General features: G+C 51.9%; 1 protein-coding gene across 5 annotated transcripts in view; it reads right to left on the bottom strand.

The window, feature by feature from the left end:
• Positions 1-21,769, bottom strand: part of ABCA3 (ATP binding cassette subfamily A member 3) — an 86,507-nt gene that overhangs the window by 7,828 nt on the left and 56,910 nt on the right. For all 5 annotated transcript variants that reach the window (XM_054041438.1, XM_054041435.1, XM_054041433.1 and 2 more), the window contains 12 exons: positions 19,723-19,933; positions 18,275-18,425; positions 16,607-16,705; positions 15,369-15,561; positions 13,259-13,562; positions 11,630-11,903; positions 10,226-10,430; positions 7,128-7,347; positions 6,667-6,825; positions 4,828-5,000; positions 3,625-3,759; positions 2,557-2,751 (listed from right to left, as the gene is read on the bottom strand). In XM_054041438.1, the coding sequence (XP_053897413.1) occupies positions 2,557-2,751; positions 3,625-3,759; positions 4,828-5,000; positions 6,667-6,825; positions 7,128-7,347; positions 10,226-10,430; positions 11,630-11,903; positions 13,259-13,562; positions 15,369-15,561; positions 16,607-16,705; positions 18,275-18,425; positions 19,723-19,933 (2,319 nt within the window). The remainder of the gene's footprint in view (positions 1-2,556; positions 2,752-3,624; positions 3,760-4,827; positions 5,001-6,666; positions 6,826-7,127; positions 7,348-10,225; positions 10,431-11,629; positions 11,904-13,258; positions 13,563-15,368; positions 15,562-16,606; positions 16,706-18,274; positions 18,426-19,722; positions 19,934-21,769) is intronic.

Genomic DNA, 21,769 nt, shown 5'->3' with positions numbered 1-21,769 from the left:
CCCTCAAAACCGATCCCCAACGTCAAGGCGGATTGTCTTGGGGAAGGAATTGTTAACATGCCTGCAGCAGCAGTACCATGTATTGGCATCCACCCACCGTTGTGTCAGAACCTAAATGATCATGGCCCATTCTCAGGATTCTCTGCATGGCTACCAGATGCTTAGTGAACGAGGGAAACGCTGCGGCTTTGGCTGACATCATTAGTTTCCTGAAAGCCAACCAAGATGGACAGACAAAGGCCAGCTCATCCCATTTAGGGACTACAGGTCCAGTATCGGTCTCATAGCGGTCAGCACCAGCTACTTCAGAGAAAGGTAAAGAAACATAATGGAACAGCCTATCCATAGGGGTGTTTCTCACCAATTCCCCATCAGTTAGTAGCTATTTTATTCCATAAGGTATCAGAGCTTCAATCCCTTCTGAATAATTTTAACCATCTCGAATCTAACTGCTGATGTTCTCATTAGCCATAAAAGGTCTAATACTTGTTTGAATCATGCTAAATCTCATTGTGTGGCAATGGGTTCCACCAGCTAATTATGCATTATGTGAAACATTTCCTGTAGCTAGGTTTATTAAATGCGTTGCCTTACAACTCCATTGAGTATCCACCGTTCTTTTAAACAGAAATTGTGATAGATATGGCAATTTCCTGCAGTATCCTTGAAAAACCTTGCTGAATTAAGTTTAAGTAACTTTGGCATCAACTGCACTAAATGCAGAGTTTATTGATTATTGTGGGCTGAGATTGTCTGTACCCTCGAGGGGGAGATGGGATGTAAGGCCTGATTGGAGGATATAAGGACTACACTGAACAACATGCCAGAGGAGAATGGACTTTTGACGTGGATTTCCTGGGAAATGTGTAGGGGGAGGGGAATGCAAATTCCTCACCTCTGGTTATGCCAGAACGCAGCCTTTGGGAGCTCCGCCCTGAGAGCCATTGCCTGCTGATCCCCTGTTCCCACAGACTGGACATCAAAGGCCAGAAATGTGTAAAGAAATAAATGACCTGACCAGGAGACTGTTCTGTGTCAGAGCTAAAGGCTGTTATGAACTTGTAGTCCCAGAAAACCCTCCAGACGGGTGTGAAAGGCTGACTCCTAACAGAGCCCTGCTGGAGACGGGGTGATCCCTGGTGAGATCATTAGCAGGCGTGTAGGTTTCTATTGTTTGACTCTTACCTTAAGAATAAATGAGCTGTGTGAGAACTTGTAACTGCTGGCAATTCACACCATTATAGATCCCACACACTGCCTGCCACCAGATCTGTCATGGTGCAGACCAACAGCATGGGTATTCCCACTGTGGTCCACCAAGAGCACCTCCTCTAGGCTCCTGGCTTCTCAGCCATCACCTCTCTTGGGCAGTGACCTACGTCTCTCTCCTGCCGGACTGGGGTTTTCCTAGGCTGCACAGTTCCGACCACTGCAGCGATATCCCCAGCAAGCCAGACTGCCTAGGCAGGCCAGCATCTGCGCTTTGTTTCTCTCCAAAGGCTGGGAACAGCTGTGATTGCCAGCAGGGGTAAGTTACTGTAGTCAGAGTGCACCATGGAACTTTTGTCCACCTGGCCAGTTAGTGCGCTGTCGATTTACACCTTGGCTTGCCATGCACTAAGTCTCCATGATAAGCCCTAATTTGCATGCTTGTTTTTAGCAGCCTACCTCATGCTGGGTAGCTTAACGCACTTTGAGTACTGTGCATGCAGGGCCAGCTCTGCCTTATTGGCCACCCCAAGCAAAAACAAAAAAAAACGGGGCGGCCAGAACGGCAAAGCAAAAAAAAAACAAAAACCACACAACCCTGCGGTGCGGCCGGAGCGCGGGAGCAGGGGGATCGGCTGGGGGAGAGGGCGGGAGAGAGAGAGAAGGGGGCGGCCACTGCTACAGCAGGGGCGCTACCACGTGGCCCCTCCCGCTGTGCCGCCTCCTGCCGCCTGCCAGGAGGGCTCCGCTCTGGTCGGCGGGGAGGGAAGGAAGAGGACTGCCCTGCAGGGCGCTCTGGTTCTCCGCGCCGCCGCCCCCTACATGGCGGCCGGAGCGGAACAAGAACAAAACAAAAACAAAAAAAAGCGGCCGTGCCGCCCTAGGATTGGGCAGAATGTCGCCTCCAACCATCTGCCGCCCCAAGCACCAGCTTGCTCAGCTGGTGCCTGGAGCCGGCCCTGTGTGCATGGTATGATTCAAATAGTGATTGAAGTTATCCATGTGTTAAACTTGTTTGATCTCTGCCTTTACAGCAGAGGGGACCAGCGTGCCAAGTAACCAGATTTCACTCAGTGGAGCAGGTTGGCTGGACGTGAAAGCAGCACCTTGGGATCATTATTACATCAGCCTACAGCGCAGCACCCCCAAGTCCTGCTTTGGTCCTTCCACTTACCAGGCAAACAGCCACTAACCACAAGCACGCAGCCAGAAGCAGCATCATGAACTTTGAGAATCAAACACAGGGCGCTGAAGCAAGACTTCTCCCCACCCTGCCCCTCCAGCAGTGCCCGCCATGGGTGGCGGCAGAACCCCAGCCTTGCCCCTTCACTCGCTGGGGTTTGGTACCTTTTTGATGTTGGCCAGAATGCTGTGGCCGTCCACGTAGGCATCCCCCGAGGTGATGCTCTCGTCGCCCGTCAGCATTTTGAAGGTGGTGGTTTTGCCAGCTCCATTGAAGCCCAGCAGGCCAAAGCACTCCCCTTTGTTGACCGCCAGGGAGATTCTGTCCACAGCTAGCAGGGACTCACTGCTGTTATACACCTGGGAGAATGCAGAGCACTTGGTCACAGGGAGGCTGGGCTGCTTCTGTCTGCCACAGATGCACTACTGCTGCTTCCCGACTGGGTGCTGGGCTCCACAGGGGATGCTCAGGGACAGGGCTCAGAAGGGGACCCCAAGAGTCTTGAGACAAATGAAATCCAAGCCCCTGACCTGACGCAGGGCTGGGAACACAGAATTAGATCCCCACCTCCTACCCCATGGCAGCAGGGGGTCCCTGCCCACCACAGCTGTGCCCAGTGTGACGAGGGAAGCTGACCATAACGTGGGCATTTGGCATCCTGCGTGTGAGCAGCAATGGGGCTCAGGACCCTGTCTCATGGCAGCCAGCACGCAGGGCCTTAGCATGCAGTGCTCGGTATCATAGAATCACAGGACGGGAAGGGACCTTGAGAGGTTATCTAGTCCAGGCCCCTGCATTCGTGTCAGGACTAAGTATTATTTAGACCATTCCTGACAGGCATTTATCCAAGCACCCAGGGAAATGACAAGCATGGGCGCATCCCTTCACATCCACCGAAGCCCAGGGCTTTCCTTGGGCACGGTGCTGTCAATTCCTCCCCATGGACATGCCAACAGCTGCACTCTTCCACCCCAGTCAGCACCACCACTCACCAGGGTGAAGGTGGCCTTGTGGAACTTGGCATTTGCGCCAAGATGCTGGGGGTGCTTGCAGACGGAAGGCCTGATCTTGCTGCTGTGCAAACGCACAGTCCAGAGGCTGTGCAAACGTTCCCCTGCACGGCTTTGCTAGAGCACCTTGAAATCCAGCCCCGCAACACTATCATGTCCAACCCCTTTAACCTGGGAGCCCTGTAGCGATCAGATATGTGAGGTGCCTGGGCTCCAGCTCACCTTAGTGAGCTCTTTGATGACCAGTGGGCTGCTCAGCGATGACAGCAGCTCTGGCGGGGACTCCAAAACTTTCTTCCTCTCATCTGCCACGTCCCGGTCTTCCGGCAGCACGGGCATCCTGTTCAGCAGCATTGCCTATGCCGGTAGAACCAGAGGGAGTTATTGGCAGGGGCAGGCGGGCTGACCGAGGGCAAGCCACCAACATGGAGAAATGCAATGTTCCGATACACCCTGGATGTACCCTCCCACCCAGCCAACCTGAGGATTGATCCAACCCCCTGCCCTTGGTTGACTCTTCTGCCCAGTTGACTCTAGGAACAATTCTCTGCTCTGCCCCCGCCTGACACAGCCCTGATCGGGGTGGGGAAGGAAGGAGGGGGAGGAGAAACCCCATGCTCAGCGGACAGACAGATGGACCAGTGCTGTGAGCAGTTTAGTGCCCCCGATTACTCCTGCTCTTAGTCAGCAAGAAGATGGGATTTAGAGCAAAGAGCAGGTAGTTTGGGGCTCCAACACAAAAACCACACCTCTCACAGGCCTTGTGCTCCGTTGAGATTTGGACTTGCTAACTCATGCTTTGGGGGGGACTTTCTTTACCCCAGCCTGATGCAAATGCCCCCGAACCGAACACACATCCCCCAATCCCAATGGTCCCAAACACTCTGGGACAATCGGGACCAGATCTGAACTGAGCGCTTTGGGCCCATCTCCAGGGATAGCTCAGTGGTTTGAACATTGGCCTGCTAAACCTAGGATTGTAAGTTCAATCCTTGAGGGGGCCTCTTCGGGATCTGGGGCAAAATCAGTACTTGGTCCTGCTAGTGAAGGCAGGGAGCTAGACTCAATGACCTTTCAGGGTCCCTTCCAGTTCTATGAGATAGGTATATCTCCACATATTCACCCCAAGAGCCAATGGGCCTGATTCCCTTTTACACCAGTGTCACTTCCCTGACATCAGCGGAGCCAATCCTGATGACACGGGGAGTCTCTACAGGACCTCAAGCACACAGACACCCCCTGCAATGCTGGGCCTGGTAGACTTCCTGCTGCACATGCTCGTGCCCAGGGGCACATGCCAAACCTGACAGAGGGGGCCATGAGCAGGGCAGTTACTGGTATGAGCCAAGAAAAGGGCACAGACCATGAAGAACAAAGGTGGGGGTAGAGGAGGCCTGGAACTACAACGTGCAGTCAGCAGCTCACCCATTTCCGCCTCCTACAGATGCCGCAGACTAAGGTCCTCAGTCTCCAGAGGAGGTTAGTTTCAATGAGGAAGAGAAGAAGGAGGAAGGCGGTGCCCTGGACACTCATGGAGGTCAGATATTGCCCGATCCCTGGAGTCTCCCATGAGAAGTAATTCGTCTGGTAACTGATATCTGGAAGGGGGGGGGGAGGGGGAAATCAGAGGTGGGTCATTCGGCTCTTTGGTGGGAGGGGAAGATTCACCCTTTTATGTTTTCAGAGGGAATGGAGCTGCTTCCCCGCCCAGCTCGGCCAGTGTCCCTCCCCCCACAACCTGCCCGCTCAGCTCGGCCAGTGGGCCCCCCCCCCCCAACCTGCCACACCCTAGCTGAGGATTCCCCCGCACAGTTCGGCCAGATCCCTTCCTCCATGCCGCACCCCATCAGAGAATGCAAACTGGCAAGGAGCTGGTGATGCAGAAAGATGCCCATGAGGACCTTCAAAGACCACTGGATTCTTCATTCTTTGTCCAGACTTTAACCTAGTTCCTCCAAGGTAAAAGGCTAATGCTCCAACCCCACTGTGCCCTACCCCCTCCCCATTAGCCTTTAACCATCTCCTCGTTTCTTGCTTTCCAAACAGACTTCTCAGCTCCACCGTCCAAGGGCAGGAGTGGAACCCTGAGGTGCTGGAACCACTGTGGAGATGCTGATTGAGGAAGCAGCCACAGCTGGCCCTGATAAGAGGGCTGGGGGCCAGTAGCTGGAGGAGTCTCACTCACTGGAGTAGGAAGGGCTAGCTGCCTGGGAGCAAGGTACCTGAAGCAGAGCAGTGATGGGGAAAAGGGTAAGAGGAGCTGGGGAGCTCCAGCCTGGTAAACCCCCAGGCTGCAGGCCTTGGTGAAGGCCTACAGAGGTACTGGGGCTGCAGAGGTGCCGCCCGGGGATAGGAAGAGGCAGCTGGTCCTACCCCCTTGCCAGTGATGAGTGGCCATTACAGACTGCAGTCTGCCCCAGTGAGCGGGGGTAGATGACAACTAGCAGTAGCCACTGAGGCAAGGTGGGTGTAGTGGGTTGGGGGTTCCTCTGGTAGGGAAGGCCCAGAGAGTGGGGCTACTGCTGGGGCAGAACCCCAGGATAAGGGGCACTGGGGTCCGGGAGGGACACTGGGGCCTGAGGCAGGTGAGCCACCGGCCAACAGAGAGCGCTTCAAGCTGGAATTAAGCTAATTCCCAGCACTGCCAGCAGGAAGCGCCACACCGGTGAGTCTTGCTTTGCTACACACAGATTTCCCATGCTAAGGTGTCCTGAAGGAACACTAACTGCAGAAGCCAGGCCTGCCAGCCCCAGAGAAACAGGGAGACAGGGATTCACCCTTGCTGTGCATTTACACATCAGGGATCAAAGACACCAGTAAGCTTTCAAGTATTTTCCACCTTTTTTCAAGCTCCTCCCCTGAACTCTTCTGTCCCCCTTGAGCCTGGCCCATCAATACCATGGCTCTGGATGACCATGAAGGTTCTAATCTGCTCTCCAGCTCCCCAGGAACCCAAATGCTAAGTCAATAAATATAATTCCACCAGTCAATTTGCACTGGTTTACCCAGAGGGAGACGAGCCTCAGGAATACAACTGCATCATGAAGGCACTCAATAGCACCAAATGATACAGAGGGATGAGCAGCATTTGTAATTCAAGTTCTCTTGAATGTCAGCAATGTTCCTTTCTCTCCCCCTAACTCCCAACACCTCTCAGAAAAGTCTGCTATGGACACCAGCTCATGTCATCTTACTGCAAGGTGCATAGGGATGCTGGACAGTCATGGGCTGGTGAGCTGAGCAGGGAGTGACTGGGACACTCACTGAACGCTTTGCAGATGATGATGGCTTCGACGGAAGAGGTGCAAAACTGAATGAACTCATAGTTCTGGTAGAAATCACTGATGCACTGGCCCAAGCAGTAGTTGGGCAAAATCAAGAAGATTTTATCCAGGGTTCTGGACAGGTCCACAAGGCCCAGCTCTGAAAGAGAAACAAGATCAGCTGGGCGGACTTCAATGATGGAACCTGCTGTCTTGCCAAGAAAACACAGCGCCAAGACTTCAGAGTTTATAAAGCTAGGAGGGAAAATGAATTGGCACCGCAGTGCATGGCAGGAGGAATGAATCTGCAGAGATCTCCCTGCTACCAATTAGCGCTGTAGGATTCCTCCAGCAAAGGAACTAAGGAAAACCTCTTTCCACTGGAGGACAAATCATGCCAGCGTCCTTATGAGATACTGGGGGTGGGGGATGGGGATTCTGTCAGGAGGGCAGCTCCTTTACCTGGAATGCTCATGATCGTGACTGCGAGGAAGGTGGCTGTGCCCGAGAAGATGTTGAAGATGGTGAGGCGCGTGTAGGCCGTAGCTGCTACTGAAAAGAAGAAGCTGAGCAGGTACATGAGGGGGATGATGGCCCAGCCGTAGAGCAGGAAGATCAGCATCACATCGACGAGGTGGCTGTCCTGGGTGAAAGCTTTCACATTGAAGGCTTGGAATATCACCTTAGAGACGACATCGAGAGGAAAACCAACACGAGGAGTGAGCTGTTCTAGATCACAGCCCATAGAGCCTCCATCTGAACAGGCCGGACAGCAGCATTGTTAAGCTGTTAGCTAACTCTTCACACACACTGCCAGCTCCCTCCGGGGCCTGGGCAGAGTCAGCTGTCTCATGGAGCCCCCAGCTGTGCACAACCCCACCAGCTCCCACCAGGGTACGGCAACATTCTCCGTCTAGAAGGAGCCATAGATCAAGACACCAGGAGTAAAGCAACACTCTTTACACTTCACCACCACCACAGTCTTTCCAGCAGGATTACTGTAGGCCAGAGATGCAGTTTTCCCTTTTGGTCCTTTAGAGTAATCGAGACAACAACGGATCCAGCTGGGACGGTCCCATTCTATCTATCCCCAGACTATAACACTAGGCACCAGGTACACATCTGAACATCTCGGAAACATCAGTGAATTTATCCTCAACCCCTGGAGAGACAGGGAAATATTATCCCCATTTTGCAGATGGGGAACTGAGTGACAGGGCAGATCAGTAACTTGCCCAAGGTCACAAAGGCAGGCTGAGGCACATCAGGCCAGTGGATCCAGGTCTCATCACCAGTTCATGCAAGCCACCAGTTTGCATCACTCATGAAGAGACTCAAGGAGTCTATGGCAAATGGAGGGCTGCCCAAGCAATGCCACTGAGCTACGTGGTACAGCCCAACTGGATTGGCCACATCAGCACCTCCTACAGCTTCTGGCCATTCGGGAGCCATCTTCAGCCCTGCTTTGCCTAGAGACAGTTACTGTAATAAGATGGGCCCCAAGGATAGGAGATGGATAGGAGTTGACAAAGTTACTGGCCCAGTGGAAATGGGGAGTGGGGAGAAGCAGTAGACATGATATATCTTGATTTTAGTTAGGGTTTTGACACAGTCCCACATGACATTCTCATAAGCAAATTAAGGAAATGTGGCATACATGAAATTAATATAAGATATGTGCACAAGGTATTGAAAGACTGTACTCAAAGAGTAGTTATCAATGGTTCGCTGTCAAACTGGGAGTGTGTTGCTAGTGGGGTATCACAGGGATCAATCGTGGGTCTGATACTATTCAATATTTTCATTAATGGTTTGGATAATGGAGTGGAGAGGATGCTAGCCCTTTGGAGGCCAGGATTAGAATTCAAAATGACCTTGACAACTGCAGAATTAGTCTGAAATCAACAAGATGAAATTCAATAAAGACAAGTGCAAAGTACTTCACTTATGAAGGAAAAATCAAATGCACAACTACAAAATGGGGAATAACTGGTTAGGCAGCAGCACTTCTGGAAAGGATCTGGGGGTTAGAGTGGATCACAAATTGCATGCGAGTCAACAACGTGATGTAGGTGTGAAAAAGGTTAATATTCTGGGGAGCCTTAACAGGAGTGTTGTATGTACGACACAGGAGGTAATGGTCCCGCTCTGTGTGGCACTGGTGAGGCCTCAGCTGGAGTTCTGTGTCCAGTTCTGGGCACCACACTTTAGGAAATATGGGGACAACCTGGAGAGAGTCCAGAGGAGAGCAATGATAAAAGGTTTAGAAACCCTGACCTGTGAGGAAAAGTTAACCTGGGCACATTTTGTCCTGAGAGGAAAAAAAAAAAAGACTGGGGGGAGGAGCGGGGGACCTGATAACAGTCTTCAAATCTATTAAGGAGTGTTATAAAGAGGAAGGTGATCAATTGTTCTCCACTCCTCTGAAGGTAGAAGAACCAGTAGGCTTAATCTGCAGCCCAGGGGATTTAGGTTAGCAATTAGGAAAAACTTTCTGACTACAAGGGGAGTTAAGCTCTAGAATAAGCTTCTAAGGGATGTTGTGGAATTCCCATCATGGGAGGTTTTTAAGAGCAGCTGGATGAACACATGTCAGAGCTGGTCTAGGTTTACTTGGTCCTGCCACAGTGCAGGGGGATGGACTAGATCGGGGGTCTCAAACTCAGATGACCCCGAGGGCCGCATGAGGACTAGTGCATTGGCCCGAGGGCCGTATCACTGAACCCTCCCCGCCCCCCGCTGCCTCTGACCCCGCCCCCACTCCACCCCTTCCAATTAGGCCCCGCCCCTGCTCCACCTCATTCCAATCCCTTCCCTGAAGTCCCCACCCCAACGCTGCCCCCTGGGGGTGCAGAAAGGGTGCAGCGGGGGCCGAGGGCAGGAAGTTGAGGTGCAGGAGGTGTGCAGGGTGCTCAGGGCAGGGAGTTGGTGTGTGGGGTACAAAGGGGTGCAACAGGCGGTCAGGGTGCAGCAGGTGGCTCGGGGCAGGGAGTGCAGGAGGGGTGCGGGATGTGGCAGGGGGCTCAAGGCAGGGAGTTGGGGGTGCAGGAGGGGTTCAGGGTGTGAGCGCCGGCCTGGTGCCACTTACCTAGAGCAGCTCCGGGGTGGCAGCGGCGCTCACTGGGGCCAGGGCAGGCTCCCTTCCAGGAAGCAGCTGGACCGTGTCCCTGCAACCCCTGTGGGAGGGGGCTCAGGCTTCCCTGCTTGTGCAGCTCTTGCCGCTCTTCTAGGTACCTCCCACGAAGCTCCCATTGGCCGCGGTTCCCTGTTTCCAGCCAATGGGAGCTATGGGGGGCGGTGCCTGGCAGGAGGCAATGCCGGAGCCCTCTGCCTCCTTCCCCCTCCCCCGAGCCCGAAGGGGAGTGCTGCCGGCTGCTTCAGAGAGCAGTGTGGTGCTTGCAGCATCAGGAGGCAATCCCATGGGTAGGCAGAGGGGCAGGAGCGTGTGGGGAGCTTGCGGGCCGCGTATTTGAGACCCCTGGTCTAGATGACCTCTCGAGGTCCCTGCCAGTTCTACATTAGTATGGTTCTAAACCAGGGATGTGTCAGTGGTGACTCACCAGCATCAGCGCACAGGGAATGAGAAAGTTGATGAGGTCCCAAAGCAGGGCTGAGAGCCAAAAATTGGCCACGTAGACCCCGCTGACAAACTGCACGTGCTTGGCCTTGATGGCTCTCTCGCTGACCAGCAGGAGCGCGAAGGTGCTGGACAAGGAAGCCATCCCATAGAGTAAGTTGATAGCAATGGCGAACCCAGTCTGGCCTCTAAGGGAACATTAAAACAACTGTTTAGCAGGGAGAAAATCCCACCAGAGCAATATTGAGCATTTTAACTCATGCTGCAGACTACGCTGTGGCTACACACAGACCAAGCTTGAGCTACTGTGGCTGTATGGTCTATTGCTATCCCCTCCTCCAGCATGGATTCTCCTAATGCCAGATGGGATCCTGACCATCTTCCAGACCCACCCCTGGGCTCCCTCCCAGTCACTCTAGGCAGCTCTGAGCCCAGTGCTCCAGCCTGGAGAGCAGATGGGCAGCTCGGGGAGACGTTCGTGGTGCAACGTCTGCTCTGCAATGTGTTCAGCATTTGCTGCACCAAAGGGCAAATCCTGAGCGGTGCTGCAACTCCCATAGACTTCAGTAAGAACTGCAGGCACTCTGCGCTACTCAGGATTGGGCCGCAGCAGTTCACCCCTGGCTGGACCTTTACCCATCACACAATTCAGCACCAATGGCAGGTTGCCTTGCCTGTGGAGAGGAACCATGGGCTGGAAGAGCATGGTGTACCGAGGTGCCAGCAGAGCTCGAGCAGCCCCTGTCCGCCCCAGGCTCAAGGGAGCCAAACCCACGCCCAAGATGTAAATGAAATAAAAACAAACAAGCACTACAGTGGTAACCCAACGCCTCTACCCAAGACTCTCAGAGCACCTGGCAATCATCAACTAACCCTAACTCTCCCTTGTGGGATCAGCAGCATGATCCTCTGGGAAGAGAGGGGAGTCAAGGCACAGACAAATGTGGTACAACGTGGCTGAAAGTGGGCATCTCCACTGTCAAGTACCTGCCTTTAGACACCTACAGCCTGACTTCCTGAGGTGTTCATCAGCTCCCTCGACCATAGCTGGAATCCTGGGCCCTCAGCACCTCCGAAAACCAGGCTCTAGGTATCTAGAGACAGACTCAGCCACTGAGACATCCACTTTTGGTAATTTGGGTTCACATGACCTTGGGCGAGGTCATGCAGCAAGTCTGTAGCACAACTGGAAACAGTGCCCTGATCCCCTGACTCCCAGGCCTGTGCTCTTGCCTGAGATAATACTCCCAGTTTTGTCCAGTCTGCTTGGGACCCTCAGCTGGTGCAAGTTAACGTGGCTGGATGGAACTAGGCCTATTCACTCCAGCTGCCGATCTGGGCCCCTAACCCCTGGCATGAAAGCAAGTAGTAAGGAAGCTGGATGTACTCCATGAGCTGGTCCTTCGCTGTCTCTGTGATGTTCCGGGGCTGGGGATAGTTGGTGACAGTGATGGAAGCATTGGGTCCAGCCAGCAGCCGGAACAGGGCGTTGTCTGCCAGCATCAGTGCAGTGGCGGAGGCATGATACGCCTGGTTGTTGAACAGTGCCGTGACCACTGTGCGGTTTTTGACCTCTTCGAAGGAAGCAGCTGCAATGTAGCGTTCGTTGAAAGTTCCGCCCTCCTCCGCCGCTCGGGAGATCAGGTACTCATCCAGGTCACCTGTGCCAAGCACACCCACTTTGCCATTACAAACAGACCCCCAGCTCATACCCACACAATGCACACCAGGGCCTGAGCATAAGAGTAACCACACTCCACCAGAAGTCCACGGGAGCAGAGGAGGCTCCACACCTCAGAGTCCAGCTCTAATACAGCCCGACGGGGGAATTAGGTGCAAGGCTTGGCATGCTCCTCACTGAAAGAAATCGCATGCTACAGAGCTGGGTGAGTCTTAGGTTTGTGTTGGTGTTTTTTTAATTCAGGCAAAACTCAGAACATACTGCATGGCTCTGCAAATCCCCAGGGCTTGGATAGGACACACACAACAGGCAACTGATTGATCTGATCAGTGATAGACTGCTTGCTTAATATAAAACTGAAATGCCCTTCGAAGGAAGCATAGATTCTGCTAGTACTTCTATGTCGAGCTAAGTCAAAAGAGGATCACGCCATCCAGAGTTCTTGCTAAGGGATGAACCTCCGGGTTATTTAATGTAACAGAAGAAATAGAATAGCAAGTCTACCAATAGTGCAAGTGTGTCAGAGAGATACAGACAGGCCCACGAGGGCCAAACCTAACAAATTTGGGGAAGGGTTATTCAAAGAGCTGTTTATGGGACAGCCTGTACAGCAATTCCAAGCCTTCCTATAAAGCCAGATTTCCTCATTTAGAAGCGAGATGCACTTGTGTTTTAAAGCGAACACATTTTTAAATTAAGTAAACACGCACGCAGAGTCTGGGAAAGCTGAACTAAGTTTAACCCCCTGTTCTCATCTACATGAGGAAACATTTATGCATCTGCAAACAAACATCTACTTGTCTTACAGACTGCAGAGGCTAGCTAAGAACCAACATAGCCTACCTTGAGAAATAATAAGGAGAAAATAAGCAGGCTATATGCAGACCTGGATACATTTAATGAGCATTAATATGCACACCTTATATTAAGAACATAAAGCCAGTGAATACTGAGGCCAGAACTGAGTTCTGAGCTAGTGGAGAAATCTTTTGTCACCTTCCATAAAAAGAATTAGCTATCAGAAATGCCCAGGTTGAAAGGCAGGTGGAAATTGGGAGGTTAAGGTGGAGCTCTGTCTTTAGCATGCCTGCTTAGTGAAATGGTCTAACAGGATGGGATCAGAAGTAACCTATGTACTGCATTACCCAGGCCGTTCAGGATACAGTGAGGCTGGAATCGGACTTCCCCGGTGTCTGTTGGCTGCATCACATTGATTCTGCTCAGTTATTCTAGCTACTCATGATCTTTGGAGCAGGCAACCAGTAGCTCTTATACATATGGCTTGACACTGTATGACCCCTCCAGAGTAGCAGCCCTGTCCCTGGCCTGACCTACCTAGCACCTCCAGGGGCACTTGGCCCTGAGCATCCAGCAGCACTGCATACTGTTCTGCCAGCCTTGGGGAGATCCTGGATGCCTCGGAGACAGAGAAAGGCACGACAGTCTTGCCATACGGGTCCAGCGTCAGCCTGAGCAGCGCAGAATCTCTTGGCCCGGGGAAGGTCTTGGCAACAACCAGAGCAAGGGCTGTAAAAATCAGAGGCACCAGGAACTGCGCTGCCACCATCTTCCAGTTGCGCCAGCTGTATACTGCCCTCTTCATGAACATGGCATAGAACTGCTGGCAGCATAGGTAGAACTGAGATGGGAGAGAGGGGAGGGGAGGTTTTAATTTGACACCAGCAGACAGCCCAGCAGGACAAGCATGCTAAAACCCATCCCTGCTGGGCCCTTCCTGACCCAGACCATGCTAACTGGACTAACATCAGAGTTCCCACTAACAATGCTGGCTTCCAGCAAAGCTTGTAAGGAAATTATGGAGGGTTAACAACTTGACTTCTGATGGCAAGGTCAACAATCTGCAACTAAGGAACAGGCCACTGTCAGCTTGAGATCCGATCTGTTTTCAGAAGAGTAGCTCCAGACCCCTGCCCCCAAGGCTCCAGCCAGTTTTTGTGGTTTTACAACCACCTTGTCTTACTTTTTTCTCTCCTTCCCTGTGGCTTAGTGAAATACACACAGAGAGCAGTAAGAGAATGTGGACACACACAGGCTGCATACAGGGTGCTGCTGCAGCTACACAAAGCAAGAGAAAGATTGTGTCCACTAATCTCCTTCAGTGCTAGGCACAGGCATGCTACTTGGGACAACGGCAGGGAAAATATTAGATAATTTGCATCTCTTTCAATTGAAAGTGACCCTTTAAACATAACATTCGCAGTGCTGTTGTAGCCGTATTGGGGGGCCCAAGAGAGCTCGTCCCTTCTACCCAACAGCAGCTGGTCCAATAACAGACATTGTCTCTCCTCTAGATCTAAGGTACTTTTAAAAGGGTTGCAGTGGCTATTCCCTCATTTAATGCACAAAATCCATCCAGCAGAGGAAAATGCCAGAGAGAGGAAATCCGCCTTTAGAGTGCTGGAAATATTCAGTGTTAAACACTGAGAAGGGTAAGATCAGGACATCTCAAAAGGAGACAGGAATTCTTGTACTTCCCAATTAAAGGCTTAAGAGGCACACGATCCAGTGACTTTGCTATGGAGGAATTCTGCCTCTTCTCCTATACACCTCAACCCTGGCACAGCAACTAGTGCCATTCAGAGAGGTTTCAGAAAGAGAGCGACCAAGACACAGCTCAGATTGCAATTCTGGGCATTTGAAATCAGATGCAGTGGGAATCAGAGTCAGAGGAGGGGACTAGAATCAGGACTCCTGGGTTTTAATTCCTGACTCGGCCACTGACTCACTGTGTAACCTTGGGCAAGTCACTTCACCGCTCTGTGCCTCAGTTTCCCCACATGTAAAATAGGGATCCGATACTGACCTGCCTCACAGCTACACGGGTGAAACCAGCCAATCACTGTGCTCTCAAATGAACTCACACAGAAAAATGATAAAAGACAAAAACTCTCCATTACCCATGGGAGAACACTTCACAAAGCAATCGCTCCACATCTGGCCTCTCAGTCCTCATCCTCCAAGAAAACCCACACCACACCTTTGACAGACACACCTGGGAGCTTAAATTCATAACTTTGCTAGATACTAAAAATCATGGACTCAATAGAGACACTGGTTGTATGTCTCATTACAACAACCTGTAACCCACTAACCCTGCTTTGCCTTATGACTGCAGTATTTGTTAAATGCCCACTTCATCTTGAATGGTCTCCTGCAACATGTGTTAACTCCTTACTATGCTTAACAACCTGTTCCTCCTTGCATTTAGCGGTGACACAGATTACCTTTCCCAGACCTGAAGAGGAGCCCGGTGTAGCTGGAAAGCACATCTCTTTCACCAACAGAAGTTGGTCCAATAAAAGATATTACCTGCCCAACCTTGTGTCTTTGTCTCAATACGACAGTTCCCTCCAGACCCCAACCAAGCCAGTGGAGACACTCTCTAGCCTTCCCTATGCCCTGACATTCCTGACGGAGCACTCACCCCCGTGTTCAATTTGATACTGGAGCAATCCTCCGTGATCAAAGCCCCACTATCATCAGTCATGTCAGTCATTCCACTCAGGCTGCTGGAGTCATCCATGGCCCAGTCGTTGGACCGCCTCTCGTGCTGGTACTGCAGGGCAGGGAGTTGGATGGCTTGGATATCCATGCTGGAGTCCACCAGCTTGCCAACCCTGAAATACAAGGAAAAGCAGCCAACGGAAGTCACGCAGGGGACTGAATTTCATGCTGCTACATTAAAACAAAGGAGACTCATGGGTCAGTGCTAACAACTTGCACTACAGATTGGCCTGGGCCCACACAACACACAACCATGCAGGGTTCTAAACGGACAAGCTGAACTCCAGTCCACATGCCCTTTACCAGCCTAGGTTCATTCCGATTTTTGCCTGATCGACTCATCCCCCCACATAGTCCTCTCTCAGCTATTCATTCCCAGTTCAGCCGTGAGGAGGAGGGTTCGTGGAAAGGCTTTATACTGTGGAAATGTTGGTCCAGGAGCTTTCAGGGCTCCAGGGGGCTCTTGCGAACGCTGCTTGGATTTTTTTTTTTTTTTTTTTTAAATTTAAGAAGACAGAAGGCGGCTTTGGCCAATCACGTGTTGACTCAAGTGGCATTTCCAGAGAGCCTCCCAATCCAACTTCACAGTGCCCTAAACAGCAGCTTCACTCAGGTTTACCACCAGTGACACCTACAGTTGAAGTGGAAGAGGTCTGTGCTATGGATCTGAGAGCTGGGGGGGTTCAAACACTGTTGATGACTCATACAGAGGTGAAAAATGTATAAAATTGAGTGCAAGGATGCTGGAGTAATTGCCAGAATGACTGGCGATCAGCCGAGTCCCTTCTGGACTTCTGTGACTATGAACGACAGGAGTTAGGGCTACATTAAATCTCAGTGATCAGTCGTGTAAGAGACGTATGAACTCCAGGAGGGTTCAGTTGTTTCCTTAGAGGAGCCTAGAGTGCCCTTGTTCTCAGTACAGGTTTTACATGTCCACCTCCCACAAGCTATTCTGATCTCAGAGCCCCGCTGCAAGGCTCAGATCTGGAAATCTTTCCTGAGAGGATAAGGAAGGGGATTGGGTTCACTCATCAGGTCACTGCACTGAAACGGATATTGCTGACAGGGGCTCGTATTCGGAGACACCACCTTTAGTGAGTGGGGGTGCAAGCCTTCCCTGCTGGCTATCCGAATGGCTCATCACGTGATACCCACCTGAGGAAGACCTCCTCCATCGTGGTGACAGAGGCACCATAGCTAGCAATCCCCAGCTCCTCCCGTTTCTGCTCCAGCTCCGTGAACAGCGCCTCAAACCTGCCAGGACAGGGATGGAGTTAGAAGCTACCTTCTGGCCCTTGCTAGAAGCTGGCTCTCCAGGTTCCCTATGCAGAGGTCAGGCAATAGCCAGCCACACTCGTCCATTAGGATGCCAGGCAGACAGCTCCCTCTGTGTGGCTTGACATCAGACAAACAATTAATGGACCAGCAGAGGGTGACGGGAAGCAAGATGGAGTAGAACAACAGTTCACCAGCAGGTGTTGCCCTAGACACCCAGCGTTGGGATTTCAGGTAGACAGGGTTGTATGGGAATCAAGTCAGCTAAGGGCAAAGAGACCGTCCAGAGACTGGCCAAGTGCTGGCATGAGCCAAGGAGCCTGGGTTCCATTGTGCAGCTCCTGCATTAAGTTATGCTTTGGCTCCGGAGCAGCTTTTCAGCTCAGTCTTTACCTGCCCGCCTTGCAATGGAAGCTCTGGGTGGTTTGCCAAGCGCACAGTCATCTCATTGCAGCTTCACTAAGCCCCTGTGGAAACGCTAATCAGCAGCATTAACTATTAGTTTTAACAGTTTATATCCCTGTAGTGCCCATGGCGACTTGCCCTACTGTGCGACGACATGGTCCCTGCCCCGAGGAGCTTACGATCCAAGCAGCCCTCCAGCGACAGATCCCCGCTGCCCGTTAGCGACAGCACGCCTGGGAACAGCAGGGATCTCCCCCCAACAGTAGGAGCACTCTGGTGCCTGTACCAGACTGCTCTAGCCCTGCCTAAACGGAGGCCAAAGGCTCCTGCACTGAGCACAGAGCTACGCAGCGAAGCTGCTTCCTCAGTCTCTCCTCTGTGCAATCGAGGAGCGACCTGTATGCCCCACGTCAGGCAGTCTGGTCTGTCTTCTCTAGATACAATAGCTGGGGTGTACCAGAGACCCTCCATCCTAGGAACACCATTGGCCAATCCAGGGAGAAGCCCTGTTTGGCACTTGGGAATGCTGTGGCAGAGCAACTGAGGAACTTGTCCAGGGTCCCAAAGGGGGGAGTCATCAGCATTATAACTCAGGTCTTCTGGGTCATAATCCTGCACTTTAACCACCAGGCAACTCTGCTCTTTTAAGCAGCCCTTCGCTCAATAGCTTTGCTTTTGCTACTGACCGTTTGCCCAGTTAGTCTGGATTTCTGTCCATGTTAGGTATCTCTCTGGTGCCCACCACCATAGTGTGTGGGGGACTCATGGTCTTTAATGTATCTATCCTCAGAACCCCTGGGAAGGCAGGGCAGAGCTATTGTCCCCATTATACAGATAAGTACTGCGGCCCAGCCAGGCTAAGGGACTTGCCCAAGGTCACATAGGAAGCCTGGGGCAGAGCAAAGATTTGGACCCAGGCTCCCATGTTGTAGGCTAGTGCCCTAACCACTGGCCCATCTTTCCTCCTACACCTTGCTGGATAACCGAGCAGTGGAGCATCGTTTAGGTCTCTAATGGCTGGCAGGCCTTGTGTGTGGCAGTACTGCCAAAAACCTGGGCACTGCAGCTTGGCACCGGATTCGGCGCACCGCCATGTAAACAGCAGTGAAGGCAGCTATGACAATTGTCAAGAGCAGCTGTTACCTGTGTGTGCTCTCTGTGGGCAGAATGAACGACAGCTCGGCCCCGGCATTGCTCTCCAGGCTGGCATTGGGCACGTACTGACAAATGAGGCGGGAGATCTCTCCGAGGTTACAGTACGGCTCCTTCACCATCACCATGTGGTAGCCGGCACCTGGAGGAGACCAGGTACAGAAGGGCACCAGTCACAAAGAAAATTTCTTCCATGGCATACCTAGCCTCTCACTGCTGGGGAGAAAACAGGGCCCGGCCTAATGTCACATTACATGGACCTCTACAACCTAATGCCAGGTGGCACCTCGACAGGACCTGAAGGAAGTCTCACCTGCCCTCCTCAGCTGGGAGCTGGTGGACGTGACCCCAGGGACTAGCAGATAGTGTTGATCTAGAGGGGAACCCTCAGGGATCCCAGCACCAGAAGGCGTGAAAAACCCTCACGGTGCCTGCAGTCTCTCTAAGAACATACAAGCATAAGAATGGCCAGACTGGGTCAGACCAATGGGCCATCTAGCTCAGATTCTTCCGACAGTGGTCAGTGCCCGGTGCTTCAGAGGGAATGAACAGAGCAGGGCAATTATCGAGTGATCCATCCCGTCGTCCAGTCCCAGCTTCTGGCACTCAGAGACGTGTGGCGCATAAGTCGTGTCTCTGACCATCTTGGCTAATAACCACCAATGGATCTATCTTGCATGATCTTACCTATGATGAGGAATATGGGCAGATGACATCTCAAAGAGAGAGAATGGCAACAGGCAGGGTGAGTGAGTGAACAGGAATACAAAACGACCAGGGGTTTCCTTGTTAGCCCCACCACCCCTTCACCCATGGATTCTCTCCCTCCCCAAGGTGCCTTACAGCAGTGCTCCAGGGGTGGACGTAGCCTCGTGAGCCCATGGGTGCTCTACACTACACAGCCGAGGGGGCACCTATCACCTGCAATAGCACCCCTGCCTCCAGCCCAGTGCTGCAACCCTAAACCTGGCCTGACGAGGACGGGAGGCGGACTGGAGAGAGAGCCCATCCTGCACTCACCCTGCTGGGGTGGGTCCTATCCCACGGCGCTGGGCCAGCTCTCTCCCTCAGTCCCCCCTCTGTCAAGATGATGGGGCAGCTGGACCAAATCTGAGCGAGTAGTGCTGTGACCTGGCACACGGGGTCGCAGTGCCACTCAGGTTCGGGCTGGGATCCCGTCTGTCACGATGGAGGGGCAGGCAGCTGTGCCAAACCTGTCACGTGGAGGGGAAGCTGGGCCAAACCTGAGCTAGTGCAAGTGCACACTGGTTGATCCAGGCCTGATTCCTATGGGTGCGGTGGCATCCATGGACCCTGGCTAAAGCCACCCCCACAATGTTCCCCTCCCCAGCAAAAAGGCCCTGCAGCATCCCCATGAGGCCTGGAACTCTCTTTTCCTCTGGGCAGATGGACCGAGGGAGAAGGTGACCTCTCCATACCATATTTGTGCTTGAGGAAGAGCGAGGACCCACAACACTGCAGCTCGCCCTGGGCCATGATGGCGATGCGGTCTCCAAGCAGATCTGCCTCATCCATGAAGTGGGTGGTCAGCAGGATGGTACGGCTGCTCCTCTGGTGCTGGAGGAGGTCCCAGGTGGCCCTGCGGGAGGCTGGGTCCATTCCTGACGTCGGCTCATCCAGCATCACCACCTGCGCACCAGAGAAGGTCGTCTGTTAGATGGGCCCAAGACAGACCTGGCACTGTGCAGGGGCCTGAGCTGAACACAGCCCTGGCCTGGCAGCTCCGCAAAGACACGGGGAGGGGGAACAGATAGTTACAACGGGGTCACAGCAGCAACAAGTGGGAAATCAGGGATGGAATCAGCTCAGCATTTTAAATGTCTGTACACAACTGCAGGGCATATGAGGAGCAAACAGGAAGAACTGGCAATATTAGCATATGAGCTAAATTCTGACAATTGGCAGCAGAGACGTGGTGGGATAAGTCTCATGACTGGACTATTGGTAAAGAGGGGTGTAGCTCATTCAGGAAGGACAAGCAGGGTAAAAAGGGAGGAGGTTTGCATTATACACCAAGAACATGGACACTTGTTCTGAGGTCCAGGAGGTGAGAGGAAGATCATTTGAAAGTCTCTGAGTAAAGAATAACAAGGGTAAAAAATAGCGGTGACGTCATGGTAAAGGTCTACTATAGAGCACCAAATAAGGAAGAGGAAGTGGATGAGGCATTCCTAGGACAAATAACAGAACTATCCAAAGCCCAAGAGCTGGTAGTAATGTGGGATTGGAACTACCCGGACATCTGTTGGGAAAATAACGAGGTAAAAGACAAACTTTTCAGTAAGTACTTGGAGGGTATTGGGGACAAGTTGTTTCTCAATGTGGAGGAAAGAACCAGGCAGACAGCCAGTTTAGACTTGATTCTGAGCAACAGGGAGGAACCGGTAGTGAATCTGAAGGTGGAAGATGATTTGGGTGAAAGTGATTCACAATTCTAAGGAAAGGAAAGAGTGAAACAGCAGCATAAGGACAATGGACTTCCAAAAGCCAACTTTAACAAACTCTGGGAACTGGTAGGTCAGGTCCCATGGGAAGAAAATCTAAGGGATAAAGGAGTTCAGGACAGCTGGCAGTTTCTCATGGAGACAACTGCAAACTATCTGGATGCAAGGAGGCAAAATAGGAAGAGGCCAATATGGCTGCGTCAGAAGCTCTTTAATGATCTAAATATCAAAAAGGAATCCTACAGAAAGTGGAAAGATGACGACTTGCTAAGGAGGAGTATGAAAGAACAGCACAAGCACATATGGATAAAATCAGAACAGTTAGCCACAAAATGAGTTACACCTAGCAAGGGACATAAAAGGCATTAAATACATGATCAGCAGGAAAAAGAGGAAGGAAAAAGTGTAGGACCTCTACATAGTAGAGAAGGAAAGCTAATAACTGATGACATCAAGAAGGCCGAGGTGTTTAATGCCTGCTTTGCTGCAGTCTTCACTAAAAAGGTTAATGATGACCAGATACTCAACATAATTAATATTAACAACAAGGGAGAAGGAATGCAGGCCAAAATAGGGAAAGAACAGGTTAAGGAATCTTTAGTTAAGTTAGATGTATTCACGTCAGCACAGTCTGATGAAATTCATCCTTAGGGCACTTATGGAACTAGTTGAAGCAATCTCGGAGCCATTAGCAATTATCTTTGGGAATACATGGACAACAGATGAAGTCCCAGAGGATGGGAGAAGGGCAAACATAGTACCTGTAGTTAAAACAGGGGACAGAGGGGACCTGAGGAATACACACCAGTCAGCCGTACTTCAATCCCTGGAAAGATACTGGAACATATTACTCAACAATCAATTTGTATCAGAGGGGTAGCCGTGTTAGTCTGAATCTGTAAAAAGCAACAGAGGGTCCTGTGGCACCTTTGAGACTAACAGAAGTACTGGGAGCATAAGCTTTCATGGGTAAGAACCTCACTTCTTCAGATGCAAGTCAATTTGTAAGCACTTAGAGGAT

This window comes from Malaclemys terrapin, chromosome 10, assembly GCF_027887155.1.
Source record: "Malaclemys terrapin pileata isolate rMalTer1 chromosome 10, rMalTer1.hap1, whole genome shotgun sequence".
NCBI lineage: Eukaryota > Metazoa > Chordata > Testudines > Emydidae > Malaclemys > Malaclemys terrapin.
This window is presented reverse-complemented; position numbering and strand designations above follow the sequence as displayed.